We start from the raw sequence: 13,827 nt of genomic DNA, 5'->3' as shown, positions 1-13,827 counted from the left end.
TTAAAGGACATTTTTTATGAATGTAAGATGAATTTAGATTTTGACTATTCTATTTATATAAGTCTTCACATTGAAATAGTTATTTTTTTATTATATAATAATAAAATAATATAAGATAAATTTAATTTTAGCTATTCACATCAAATCTACATATTAGATATCTATTTATTTATTATATAGTAATGAGTAATTAATAATTTAAAAAATATTTAATTTTTTTAATTATTAATTTATTTTATTTTATCATATTTTAATTATTAATTATTAGTTTATTTTATTTTATCACATTTTGTTATTTAATTTAAAAAAAACTTGTGAAAGTTTATAAATGTAAATAGAGAGAAGAGGGAGAGTGTTATAAAAAAATAATAAAATAAGATTTACTATATGTACAATGTAAGCTCAAATTTGAGTTTCTCTTTAACAATACTATAGCTAAAAGCTATAAATTTTATTTATAGATAATCCATTGCAGCTGTGTTTTATATCTAATAGTCAAAAAATACAATAAATTTTAGAAATGACTAATCCGGTAAGAATGCTCTAAGGCTAGGTATAAGTGCTACATCAAATATGCTGTAAGCGTGTGTAAAATTACTTTAAATAAAAAAGCAAAAGAATATAAAATTTATATAAAAATATTATTTTTTTAATAATAAATTATTTTATTTTAAAGAATAATTATTTTAAAAGAAGTGAATAAATATGTAATTTATATGAAAAAATTAATTTTTTAATAATAAATTGTACTTTTTAAAAATAACTAAATACTTATACACTTTATCACTGTATATAACAATATTTATAAAGACAAATTCTAAACCAATCATACAGACAGAAGGCCCTACGGATAGCATCTTATGTGGAATAAAATGCATAATTTTTTTATTAAATAAAATTTGTGCGTTTAGTTGAAGCTGAACTCCTGAGGAATTCCTCCACCCACGTTGAAACGGTGCGTTTCACATTTTATTTTAAATTTTTCAAAATCCCCTAGCCCTCTCTGCCCTGCCCTCTCTGTGAGACTTCCCTTCCCACTACAGAATCTTAACCTTAACTAACCCTTCTCTCTTTTTCTCAGGATTTTTCTCTAAATTTGATTTGGTCTTTAGGTAACTCACTATTCTAATCTCAATTAAGAAATAGATGAATCTTATTCGAATTGAAACTTTTAGAGATATAAAGGTCAAGATTGAGGATTGATGAGAACCCACTTAAACCTTCTCGATTGCTTTTCCAAAACCACAATTCCATGACCAAAACTTAAAATATAAAGATAATTCACTACCGTACATAGTAATATTTATAAAATAAAAAGGTTAATTAAGGCAACAGGATTATTTTTATGAATAGTTCAGCAACCAGCCTAGCGAACCTTTAAAATCGGTGGGCCCTACAGCGCTATTACTATGTTCTAACTGTCAATTCATGATCTATCCGAATATGTTCTGATATACATTTCACTATGGAAAATACTAGTTTCACTCTATTTAGGCATGTTCCGAAAGAGAGTGAGAGAGCGGAGAGCTTAATGAAGAAGTCACCTGACTCCCTTTCATCGGACATCGAAGGAATCAAAATGGGCAAAAGGCATATTTTCTTGTGCTGCATTATACGCGGCTATATATTCCGCGGCTTAATCAATCATAAATGTACACACAACGCAAGTTAGCTGTGAAGAATTGGTTGAAGCCATGGCCAAGGATGCATCACAGAGCCAAGTAAGCTCAGTGGTCTCTCATCTCATTGACTACTTGAACGCTTCTCCTACTGCTTTCCACGCCGTTGGTAACTGCTCTCTTTCTCTCTCTCCCTCTCTCTATTCCGTTTGTTTCCGGGGAAAATCCTCCACAAGAAAAGAATAAAAGAATTGAAACTTCTCATATGTCATCTCTCACACTCCCTTTCTCTAGATTCCGTTGCACTTCAAGTAGTTTTTTTTTTGTGAGTGATTGAGGTTGAGGTTGAGGTTGTTTGTCAATACGTTGTGTTTTAGATGAGGCAAAGAAGCAGTTGAGAAGCGCGGGATACTCGCAAGTTTCCGAGAGGGAGGATTGGAAATTGGAAGCCGGGAAAAAGTATTTCTTTACGCGGAATCACTCCACGATTGTTGCTTTTGCGATCGGTAAAAAGTACGGCTCTCTTGTATTTTTTTCTTCTGTTCTAATTTTATTTTTTGTACTTAACTCTCCGCATTGAAGTTTGGAGTCGTTTGATTGCTGGGAAAATGTGGGAAACAAAAGGAATCATATTTGTGAGTTTTATGCTTTTAGCCACCTATCAAAAAAGTTTTATGCTTTTATCCATTGGGAGAACCTAGTTAACATAGGATACCTTTTTTTCATAGGTAGTTAGCATAGAACACCCTTTACTGAGCTTAATACGAACCATTAGTGCAAATTGCTTTGGTTCAATGGTTGTACAATTAATTTTTCTTGCTACGGAGTTAGTTTATTTATTGATGATACTGTGGAACTTGTACACAGGTACGTTGCGGGAAATGGATTCCATATAGTTGGTGCTCATACTGATAGTCCTTGTCTGAAACTAAAGCCTGTATCCAAGGTGACCTCTTGGTTTTGCTGAATTAAAATTGTTAATTGTATGAGGTTGTACTGAGTTGGATGGTCGAAGTTGGCCTTCAACTTTTTAAGAAATTGGGTGGCTTGTGCAGGTAGCCAAAGGTGGGTATTTGGAGGTTGGTGTCCAAACATACGGAGGTGGCTTGTGGCACACTTGGTTTGATCGTGATTTAGCAGTTGCGGGAAGGGTGATAATCAGAGAAGAAAAAGGTGGTGCTGTTTCATACTCCCATCGTCTTGTTAGAATTGAGGAGCCCATAATGCGGATCCCCACCCTGGCGATTCACTTAGACAGGTTGTCTTTGGATTGAAATATGTAAATTAATTTTAAAGTTACCAGTTTTTTATGTGATTGTTCTCTCCTTCCTTCTATTGAACAATCTGTTATGTTCTGTGAACAGGGACGTCAATGATGGATTCAAGGCCAACACACAGAGTCATCTTCTTCCTGTCTTGGCAACATCAATTAAGGTAAACTTGGTTTAGACGCATTTATATGCTTCTTTCTATCTATGTATTTATTTGTGTAACTTCAAATCATAGTTTTCCTATCCGTTTTGTTCTGAAGTTTTGTTTCTTCTGTTGATGGTTATCATTCATAGAACATGATTACGAAGATGTGTACTGTTTTTCCCTCATTATACGTAGTCCACTCAAGAAAATTCTATTGAATGTTTCTCAACGTTACATTTTACAGAGGTTACAATTCATAAGTTAAATTTGACAATGTGATTTCATTAGTATGAGTTGCTATATTGAGATATGCATTTAATTGTTTAAAAAAGCCAGTGCTGGATGTTTAGTCATGAATTATGTGTCTGTCTGATCTAATGAAAAGAGGAGTACTGAACCAGAGATGCGTATGTCTTGTTTAAGGTTAGAGTGAATTCTGTTGGCCTTTTGATCATATTTTTGCTTCTTGCTATAAACTACCTTTTGCAGGCAGATCTCAGTAAAGTGGTTTCTGAAAATGGTGGAGTTGAAAGTGGAGCTCAAACTGATAAAAAAGAAGCTGATAAAAGAATAGCCACTAATATCTTGAAGCATCACATGCTCCTATTACAGGTTAGTAAATTTTTCTCCTTCATCTTTTCTTTTGCAGGGGTTGGGGTTGGGATGGTGGGGAAAATTTACTTCTATTGGTAGAGTCCAGATTCCATGAATGTGTTAGAGGTTTGATCACACATAATTGTTACACTTTTAAGAGTACCTCAGCTTTATATTTTTGGTTATGCATGTTGGTGATTATTATTATTTTTTCTAGCTCCTTGCAAGTCAGATTGGCTGTAAACCAGATGATATATGTGATTTTGAATTACAAGCATGTGATACTCAACCAAGTATTATTGCTGGTGCCACAAAGGAATTCATTTTCTCTGGGCGGCTTGATAATCTGTGCATGTCATTTTGCTCTCTGAAGGTACGGCTCTGTATATAGGTTGTTTTTTCTTTTTGTTGAGATGGAAGTAAGAGGTGCATATTTGAGTCAGTTTTTTACGATACCAATTTCTTGCTTTGCATTGTGCTAAAGCTATGCTCCATTTCTTTATCATAGCAAATATGGGAGCCTTTGGCATTCTTCATGGCAGATAAGGACTTATTCCTTATTGATTTAGGACATTGAAAATATTCTATTTGTAACTTATGCCTTATTAATTTATCTCATTGTAAATTTTCTACTTGGAACTTATGCCTTATTGATTTATGACAATGTAAATTTTCTAAAATTCAAAAATTTATGAATGTAGTGATTTATGCAATGATTTTCCTCTCATTTATGAGATTCCCTTGATCTTCTTCTTTTGCAATGTCAATGGGTTGGTCCTGTTATCTATATTTTATGGTCCTAGATACACATTGAATCCGATATCTTAGTCCCACGGCCAAGTATTTTATAATGTGTCACAATTTTTTCTCCGTGACCTTTGTTCTTATAAACTCCTAGTATCTTGATCTCTTCTTGTCTCATATACTACAATGCATGAAGTCAGTTATTGAAACCATCTGCTTCTTTTCTCTTGTGGTATGTACCACGGGGTGAGTCTAAACTACTTGATATTTTATCTAATCAATATCTGTCGTTTGGGCTTGAGGCTTGGCCATTTTTTCAGAAACTTGTGCTTAGCTTCCCTTACTTGGGAAACATGTTGATTGATTACTTGAGGATAAACTCCTTAATCATAAATTTCATTAAATTGCATTTGGGAAGTTATCAATATGAATTGACATGAACAATTTTTCGCCAAAGACTCGAGAAATTTATTTTTGCAAATTTCTTGCCTGTGCTTTGGTCCAAAGACGTACTTTTCTGAACTCTAATTCACCCAGACAGCCCACTGCATGTTTTTGGAATTGAAACGTAACACCGACAATGCATCACCATTGTAACTTTCTGATATCCTCATCTATTGGAGGAAACATATGTACTTAGGCCTTGTTTGTTTAGCCAAAACCAAAAATCTCATCTCATCTCATCTCAACTCATCATTACACCTTTTTCAAATCCCAATACAAAATATAATAAACAATCTAACTTTTTCAAATCCCAATACAAAATTAATATTCAAAAATTATATTATAACAATATTTTATTTATTACTATTTAAAACATCTCATCTCATCTCATCTCATCTGTGTAACCAAACGGGGCCTTAGTTATTTCAAAGCAGCTGATCTGTGTATGCTACTTTATGGTGTCAATTTCAGGCATTGATTGATTCTACTTCTTCTGAAAGCAGTCTTGAGAACGAGACTGGTGTTAGACTCGTAGCCTTGTTTGATCATGAGGAGGTTGGGTCTAACTCAGCTCAAGGAGCTGGGTCTCCTGCCATGCTAGACTCTTTATCACGAATTACAGACTCCTTTGGCCCAGATTCTAAGGTTATAACTGCTCCATGTTCTTCTGATGAGATTCTGAGTCTTGATTAAAAACGCATGTTCACTTTTATTCTCTGAATGATCGATGCCTTCAAAATCTAGATGCTGCTGAACTAAAGCAATTTGAAAGCCACGGAATGCGATATTTCATTTACTTCACAGTCTGCAAATTTATTTACTTTTATTGTATTTGTTTCTTTTTAGCTGCTTGAGAAAGCAATCCAGAGGAGTTTCCTTGTATCTGCTGACATGGCACATGCATTACACCCTAACTATATGGTTCGTTGCCTACTGTGATTGTAGTTTACCAGCATTGATAGTATTTGGTTTACTGCAATATGTTGATATAGATTCCTCCATAGGACAAACATGAAGATAATCATCAGCCCAAGATGCATGGAGGGCTTGTCATTAAACACAATGCAAATCAACGCTATGCAACCAATGTGGTCACTTCCTTCATATTCAGAGAAATAGCAACAAAGCATAACCTTCCCATTCAGGTCGGTTTCTCCCTACATTGGCTATTATGTTTGTGAAAATTCTAGGGTACTAGATCTGTATAAAATGGAATTTCCCAAATTGAAAACGGAGAGACAAAGAAGTTCTCTCTCTGCCTCTCCCTCTTGGGCCATCTTAATGTTATGGTAATATAAATTTGTGTAGCCTAAAAAGTGATTAAACCATAAGAACCACTTATAATGCAGGAATTTGTGGTCCGCAATGACATGCCATGTGGTTCAACCATTGGTCCTATCCTTGCAAGTGGTGTGGGGATTCGTACGGTTGATGTAGGCGCACCCCAACTATCAATGCACAGTATTCGAGAAATGTGTGCCGTAGATGATGTGAAGCATTCATATGAGCATTTCAAGGCTTATTTTCAAGAATTCTCACATCTAGACGCAAAGATAACAGTTGACGTATAGGCTTGTGTGTGTGTCTTTGGAAATTCTAATGCCCATGTGAGGTTTTTGCTCCAAACACATTCAGCATGGTTATGATGTAATAATGCGCGAAACGATATTAAATGAAACTGGAATTTTGTGGTGGATCTGCAAAGTACTTGGTAGTATTCAAATAAAGTTAAATTAAATCAATGCAAGCAGCTTGAAATCTTTAGTTTCAAATTTCTACTTGTTTGCAGATCACTTTCAGTAGCACTTTATAAAGCTTCACAGAAAATCCTGGAACATTTTTATTTATCGTTTATATTCCCTGCAATGTGATTCTTTCCAGCCATAAGGTTTAAACTTTCCCATATTTAGTGAGTTCTAAGAACAATTAAGAACTAATGCTCCAATGTTAGCCCATTTTGTTTTTGCAATGAAAAAGAAGATCACTAGTCCTTTTTCATCGAAGAAGGTCGAGCATGGCACATGGAGTTTGGTATTAAAAGATGTTTCTTTTTCCTCTTGACTGGCCGCTTGATAAATTGGCTTCCTGTTGTAATCAAGTTCATAAATCTGATCAAAGCTTCCAAGCGACCTCACGGTATGTGGTGGGAATATGGGAGTAGCAGTAGTATTGATGGATTACTACTTTGAAAATGCTTAACGTGCGCAGACACGCACACGGACAAATCTGGTAGAAACTCGACCGAAGACTTGAGCAACACAATTTTGGGCTAGTTCTTGATGACCCAAATTCAGAAAAAAGTTGTCAGATTGACAGCACCATGTATGATTAATGGAAGTTGTTTATATTAAAGAGATAATATAGTGCAACAGGTCAACAGAAATCCCCCATTAACAACGAGCAGGATATCCATTATTCGCAGGCATAATAAGCCCAAAAGAAAGGCCTGAATTAGGCGTATTTTTCATTTGCATAAGCTGTTGTCCCACATCGCAAAGATGAGAAAGGTTGTGTTAGGTGGGAGCCGTTAAAGAGGCAGCTCGTTGCCAGCTTTTAACCACGCAGCCACGCGGTGAGCACAGAGCGAACTATTCTTTCGCCTTTTACTAAAGAATACCGTGTGCTCGCCGCAAATAGTGGCATACGCCTATTTTTGGAGGGGTTTCTTCTTCTGAGGTAGCCCCTTACAATCTCAGTTCTAAATCTTTTCGGCGGTACTTGAAACTACAGTGGTACTGTTCTCGTACATGTTTTTAATTTAAATATTCTAAAAATTATAGTTAGTAGTTATATTTTTATTTATTTCAGTTTCAGACGTTAGTTGGTATTTTATGGATTTTTCAAGAAACAAGTAGATATTGTTTAAGAGAGAACCTTTAAACCCGGTCTGGCTATTATAATTCAATAAACAGCCGTCCAATAATAGCCTTCCATGTAGGTCCTTCACTTTACAGTTCATGTGCGTGCCTACACCTCACCAAAACTCTCCAAATCTTCTCCCCGCGCTATTCGTCTTCCACTAACTCACCCTCACAAAATGCAACTCCACCTTGCCGAGCCTTGATGGAGCTCGACCCCAAGATCTACGATGGACGGACGTCTACCTCTCGAGCTAGCATCATGAACATGAATAGGTGGTCGATTGGCTGTCAAGAACCCTCTTGCAATCGCCCTCTCGTAGCTTTAATTCTAGCAAGTACGACGATATCTTGTCCTCCACCACTAACTTTATGATCTCCTTGTCCTCTTCATTCGATGGTGGGTCCGTTGTTAGAAATTTTGTTGTAATTCACTAAATGTACTTAGGAAGGAAGATGGAAATCAAAGAAATGTATTATACTGAAAAACAGAGATGCATAACAGGTGTTTGATAAAAAGGTAGAAATGAGTCATAGAATTTTCATAGCCACAAGAGTGCTTCTAGGGAGATGCCGATGCGAGTCCAACGAAGGAGGAAGGGGAGGAGCAAGGTGCAACTTTTTGAGCTCTGAGTGGGTGGTGAAATCATCGTTGTTGGAAAGTAAGGTTTGGAAGTAGATGGCAGGGAGTTGGGTAAAGAGGAGGTATTTGAGATGATGAGGGGAGTGTAGAGTCTTGACTGGTTTTGCGTCGTCGTCCTCACCATTGTCAACGGTAGGACCACCATAGTCGTCCAATTTGCCCTTTGAAGAGTCTTGGGTGATCGACGACTGTCAAGATTGCGTTGGAATGGGGGTGAGGCCGCAATCGACAATGGGGAGGTCTGCACAAGAGACATTTACGATGGTGGCCATGCTATTATTTATTATTATTTAATGAAAAATCTGATGTGATAAGGTTCATTGTCCTTTAAGTAAAATTGCTGATGTGGCATATTGTCATTTGAGGGCTGTTAAAACTAAAGGAATAGCCCGACCGCTTCAAAGTGGTTTCTATTGTTTAAAAAGAAATGATATTTGTAGTTGTAGAAATGGTGAACAGTCGTTTTGAAAAAAATAATTAATATGGGACTTATGAAAAAAAATTAATTTTTTAATCGTAGACCTCACTTTTTTTCAAAACGATTGCGCGGTATTTATAATTTCACGACTGTATATAACATTATTCTGTGAAAACTCTGTTTGCAATCACCTGCCCTCAAGCAGCAGGTAAACGGCTGGCCCACTGCTAACATGGCAAAATATAAAATGCAACGTATTGTGTTTCTTCCTTCTCCGTTTGTAATTCAATCCGCAGTGTCTCTTCCCTCTCTCAATCCCAACCCGCACAAGCCATGGCCTAAGGTGACCCAAGGCTTGTTTGTTGGATTTTCTTGTATGGGAGCAATTCCATCTAGCCTGAAATTCTAGAGAACTATGTTCTTGGGGAACCAATAAGAGATTCATTGCAAACCGTACAAGAACAAGTTGATTTTACACGAACGTAACAAAGAAATCTGGTTTGGATCATAAAATGCCAGCACTTTCAAGCACACCCAAATATCATTGTCTACCTTATCAATCTTTCACGTTATCTTGCTATTGAGTAACCATATCACTCACACAGAATAAATGATATGCCTTCGGATTTACACAATACCATTTGCATTTATTAATGATTAGCATGCAAATCAACCCGCTAATTGAAATGAGCATGAACCCTTTGGTCGATGTGTTTTCAATTTCAAACCTAAGATATATTAAAATCAATTACATGTAGAATAATTAATTCCACTTGCTATCTCAAAGGATTCAACTACACTTAGAACCTTGTCATTTAATGGGCTGCAATTTCATTTACTAGATGAAGGTTAAGGAACATGTAGGCACAAAGAACTAGCACCATAATCGATTGTTTTTTCTTCCTGTCAGGCAAGCACTGAGCCAGTGGAAAACTAAGTAAATATGCAGACATCAAGATGACAAAGATTGTCAACAACGCAAAAAATGTATATCACCAGCGTGCAGTTCCACGCATTTATATTATGTATAGGTTACTTGATTAAACCTCAACAAGTTGACAGCAGCTGCCGTGTGCAATTTGGAAAATCAAGTCAAGTGAATCAGATCAGTTGAAAAATTCAACCTTGTATCAGAAAAATGGGGCAAAAAATACAATGCTTTCAAAGAAAGCAATGCATTTATAGGTAAAAGGGAGGCTGCTTTCACGAAGTGAGCACCTTCTGAACCTCAGTTGTGACCTCTTTGGGAGCTTTTTCTGCATGAAGATTGGCAACAATGCCCTTCTTGGAATAATAATCAATAACCTGCATTCCAAACCACACAATTAGGATGAGGGAAATTAGTCAAGCGTTGCCCCAAAATCCCAATTTAACCATCCAACTCTCTGGAAATCTCCTCCCAAACTGTAATGGAATATCATGTGTACCAACCCTCCAAACTATCTCTGTAAAATAATGATGACAACTTCTTGACTCGGTTCACAGGGTAATCAAAGATGGCTTATTATAGTTAACAACAACAAAAACAATTGCAAAAGGGAACCAAAAAAATAAAAAACCCTCATAATTATATAACCTCATCAAAACCCACCCACTCCCTCCAGGAAAATATACTATAAAAAATAATTAATGTTGAAATTCAATTGTGATTATTGTCAACTGATTGGTTCTAAAAGGCTGCAGATCACTGATAATTATCACAAAGAACGATAGTTTCATATTTTTCATTTATCTGGACTTAACCAATCAAATTAAAATCTGTAGAAAGGGCTGATAGAAGGAATACTGGTTCAGTTTGCTTGTGAAATGCCTCCAGCCTTGATTTGAGAACTGCTGCAGTATCATCCTTGCGCTGAATCAATGGTTCTCCAGTAACCTTAGACAAACCAGAATGAGAAGTTATTTAAGAATGACAAATCAAGTGACATATTAATATATAGGAAGCATACTAACATTGATATTGCCCTCCAGACCAGATTAACATGCTGATGGTTAATAAATAGAGCTTTTGCTGCCTCTGTATTTTTAGCAATAATAATTTATGTGCACGCATCTTATTAAAGCTCTTGGATGTTGTCAAGATTCCTAGAGGCATCAATTACATTTTTTAACCAAAAGAATCAAAAAGGAAAGAGCATTACATCATCAGATCCTGGAACTTTGGGAGGTGCAAATTTGGTGTGATAGGTTCTACCACTGGATGGGTGTATCCAGCGGCCAGTAATTCTCTCCTCTAAGATTGCATCATCAATTGCAAAGTTGAGCACCTTATCAACTTTGACTCCCTTCTTTTCCAGCATTTCATCAAGCTACATAAAGAAGGAAGAAAAAAAGAAGCATGGTTAGAAATGCAAGTATACAAACACAATTGAACAGAACAGATCAAGGAGGCAGAACTGAGAAATATTCAAATAACAGTGTGACACCTTTTGTGCTTGGACCACTGTCCTTGGAAATCCATCAAGAATGAAACCTTTCAGACATGAGGGCTTCTTCAGAGCTTCATCTATAATGCCAACAACCATGTCATCAGAAACAAGTTCTCCCTGCAAAACGGTTACATAACACCTTCTCAGCAATAATCTAGAATAAGGACTAAGATGAAAGCTATTATACCCAACTAAGCCTTAATCCCAACTGAGGTTGGCCACATGTGTCCTTTTACTAGGACAGAAGCAGACAGAACAAATCTTACAACAAAATAAAATACTAAAAATTTGATTCCACCTTATCCATAGCCTCTTTAGCCTTAACCCCAAGTGGGGTTTTTGCAGCAACAGCAGCCCTTAACATATCACCAGTAGCCAAGTGGCACAAGCAGTAGTCATCCTTAATAATTGGTGATTGGGTACCCTTTCCTGATCCAGGTGGACCTGCATCATACAATTTTTTATGCTTATGAATACAAAACTTGTCTGCCAATTTAACCATTTCACAGTGGCATGCTGTTAAAAAAAAAAATGCAAAAATGACAAACTAATGCTCAAAGCCTTGAAAAAAAAAACCAAATTTATGGCATCTTGATATTTCTAGGTGCCAGCAACTAGAATAGACTGAAACACATAATTTTCCATTTTCTTCCTTGTATACAGCCTTGTGCAGGTGGGGAGGGCCATTAAGCTGGATTGAAGTGAAGGTTGGAATCAATGGGAAATACAACCACAAGACCAAACAGGCTAAAATTACAGCTTAGCCATTCCCAGCTGCAGCACCATGGTATAGAACTTAAAGGTAACAGTGGACAATGCCACTTCTCAAAGTTGGATCTATGGTCAGGCCTAACTTTAAGGTATTGTTCCACAATATACTTCTTAGTTGCTTTAAGTCTCATCACCCCAGGCCCCAGCGGGGCAGGATGAGCAACCTTGCAATCTCTACATACACTTGTTGTCAATAGCATATCCAGATATTCTTTTGTTTTTATAAGCAGATATATTTTTTTTTAAATAATTGTAAATTCAGATGTTCAAGTACAGCACTGACTTACAAACTTGGCATCTAACAGATCAACACCATGATTTAAAGACCCATTTCTCTGAAAAACCGGAGATCCTTTTTTTTTTAAGTAATTAAAAATTTTACTGGAAAATGCATACGCCAAGCACACAGAATGTGTACAAGAAAACCTAACTAGAAACCTAAAAACTGAAGATAAGAATGAACATGATTGAAGCTGGATTTTGATGCAAATAAAAAAAGTAGGATTTTACTACACATGCATGACAGCAAAATGAAAGTCCAAGAAAACCTTCTATCACTAACAGAACCAAGGGAAAAATAAATTTTTTTAAAAAAAAGGAGAGAATAAATTGCCTACATCCTGAAAAACATCATGGATAAAGTTGTATTATAGTTTAATTTCTAAGATTTGTTAAGCCTGTCACAGAATTGTGGTTAATTGTAAGCCACCAACTCATTCTCCATCTGCAAGACCCTAGGTACTTTGCAGAAGAGTGCTATACTAAATTCTTATTTTTTTATTGTCACCGGGTGTTTGGAACAGCGTACTAACTAATCCCAGGGGTGCACAGGTCCTCGGCAAGGAGTTTCCTGCAAGTGCACCTCGGGTAATTTAAGAAAAAAATCTCTCAGTCCAATAGCCCCTAGAGATCGTTTGCACCCAAGGGGATTTGAACCTTAGACCTAGGGGAAGCATAACCTCAAGTCCAAGGCCTTTACCACTTGAGCCAACCCTTAGGGGGTTTATATACTAAATTTGCAAGTTTCTTTTCTTATTATTATTTTTATTTTATCTTCTAAGTTGCAAGCAAAATACTAGCATCTAGTGGATAAGGGAAGTGTATTTACATTAAAATGTGAGCAGCAACAAAAATTATTCACCAGAAATAAATTCAAAATCACCATCTCTATCCTAAATGACAAATATCCCCCAACAGGAAGGGATAGTATAAACACATCGAGTAACATATATTCCAGATCCAATACAACAGTATTTTATCTCAACTTTAAATGTTAAATTTCCGCCAAATAATTGCTTGTTTTCTACATTTATAAAACTTCAAAATTTGGAAACTTTCATCTAGTCATGTTTCCTACATCTTCTCAGTAACCAAACAGTGGATTAGAATAAATCTGGAAACCACATAACATATTAAAAAACCGACATCTCAGCCAAATATTTCCCAGCAAGAACCCTTAGGAATGGCAGTAAAAACCCTGAAAGCATCGAAATCTTTCATCGAAAACGTATTACATTCTTGGATCTGAAAGGATTTCAATTACAAAGCGCCAACATTTCCACAGAAGGGAAAGATATAATCGAACAAGGCAAGCGCATATGAATGTGTTTGCGTAAATATATAAATAAACGAATACCAACGAGAATGAGGCGCTTGTCTGGCTTGTCGGAACACTTGAAGCGACGGAGAAGCTCAGACATGAGATCGACAGAGGGTACGTCTTCCAAATTCGCTTGTGCAGAACTGGCCGCCATTATGGTTAGGGTCAGGGTCTGTGTTAATGCTTATCTCTCTCTAGGACTTTTAGTTCAGAGCAGAGAGAAACGGGAGAGAGAGACGTAAGGTTCTTCACTTGGGTTCGGACCTTCCGACGCATCAAACTCGAGCAGCG

General features: G+C 36.3%; 2 protein-coding genes and 1 non-coding gene across 3 annotated transcripts; 2 read left to right on the top strand and 1 right to left on the bottom strand.

Moving 5' to 3' along the window:
• The first annotated feature begins 1,513 nt into the window (after nucleotides 1-1,513).
• LOC122282004 (probable aspartyl aminopeptidase) lies at nucleotides 1,514-6,559 on the top strand. Its single transcript, XM_043093911.1, has 11 exons — nucleotides 1,514-1,788; nucleotides 1,997-2,132; nucleotides 2,487-2,565; nucleotides 2,675-2,877; nucleotides 2,984-3,053; nucleotides 3,525-3,647; nucleotides 3,847-4,002; nucleotides 5,289-5,462; nucleotides 5,664-5,738; nucleotides 5,822-5,962; nucleotides 6,167-6,559. The coding sequence occupies exons 1-11, from the start codon at nucleotides 1,695-1,697 to the stop codon at nucleotides 6,386-6,388; spliced, it is 1,473 nt and encodes a 490-aa protein (XP_042949845.1). The 5' UTR covers nucleotides 1,514-1,694; the 3' UTR covers nucleotides 6,389-6,559.
• Nucleotides 6,560-7,380: 821 nt separating this feature from the next.
• LOC122283468 lies at nucleotides 7,381-7,498 on the top strand. The gene has a single exon (XR_006230872.1). It is a non-coding gene; the product is annotated as a U5 spliceosomal RNA (small nuclear RNA).
• A 2,205-nt stretch (nucleotides 7,499-9,703) lies between these two features.
• On the bottom strand, nucleotides 9,704-13,827 carry LOC122282997 (adenylate kinase 4-like). Its single transcript, XM_043095110.1, has 6 exons — nucleotides 13,573-13,827; nucleotides 11,464-11,609; nucleotides 11,163-11,282; nucleotides 10,878-11,045; nucleotides 10,523-10,612; nucleotides 9,704-10,041 (listed from the first exon to the last, which is right to left on the bottom strand). Exons 1-6 carry the CDS (start codon nucleotides 13,688-13,690, stop codon nucleotides 9,940-9,942), a joined length of 744 nt encoding a protein of 247 aa, XP_042951044.1. The 5' UTR covers nucleotides 13,691-13,827; the 3' UTR covers nucleotides 9,704-9,939.

Source organism: Carya illinoinensis, chromosome 11 (genome assembly GCF_018687715.1).
Source record: "Carya illinoinensis cultivar Pawnee chromosome 11, C.illinoinensisPawnee_v1, whole genome shotgun sequence".
NCBI classification, from domain to species: domain Eukaryota; kingdom Viridiplantae; phylum Streptophyta; class Magnoliopsida; order Fagales; family Juglandaceae; genus Carya; species Carya illinoinensis.
This window is presented reverse-complemented; position numbering and strand designations above follow the sequence as displayed.

Coding starts and splice junctions, on each gene's coding strand:
- LOC122282997 (XM_043095110.1), bottom strand. CDS start 13,690: ATGGCGGCCAGTTCTGCACAAGCGAATTTGGAAGACGTACCCTCTGTC. Junction 11,610..13,572: donor CAAGCGCCTCATTCTCGTTG/GTATTCGTTTAT, acceptor TGTATGATGCAG/GTCCACCTGGATCAGGAAAG. Junction 10,042..10,522: donor TTCACAAGCAAACTGAACCA/GTATTCCTTCTA, acceptor TTTGGAATGCAG/GTTATTGATTATTATTCCAA.
- LOC122282004 (XM_043093911.1), top strand. CDS start 1,695: ATGGCCAAGGATGCATCACAGAGCCAAGTAAGCTCAGTGGTCTCTCAT. Junction 4,003..5,288: donor TGTCATTTTGCTCTCTGAAG/GTACGGCTCTGT, acceptor TGTCAATTTCAG/GCATTGATTGATTCTACTTC. Junction 5,739..5,821: donor CATTACACCCTAACTATATG/GTTCGTTGCCTA, acceptor ATTCCTCCATAG/GACAAACATGAAGATAATCA.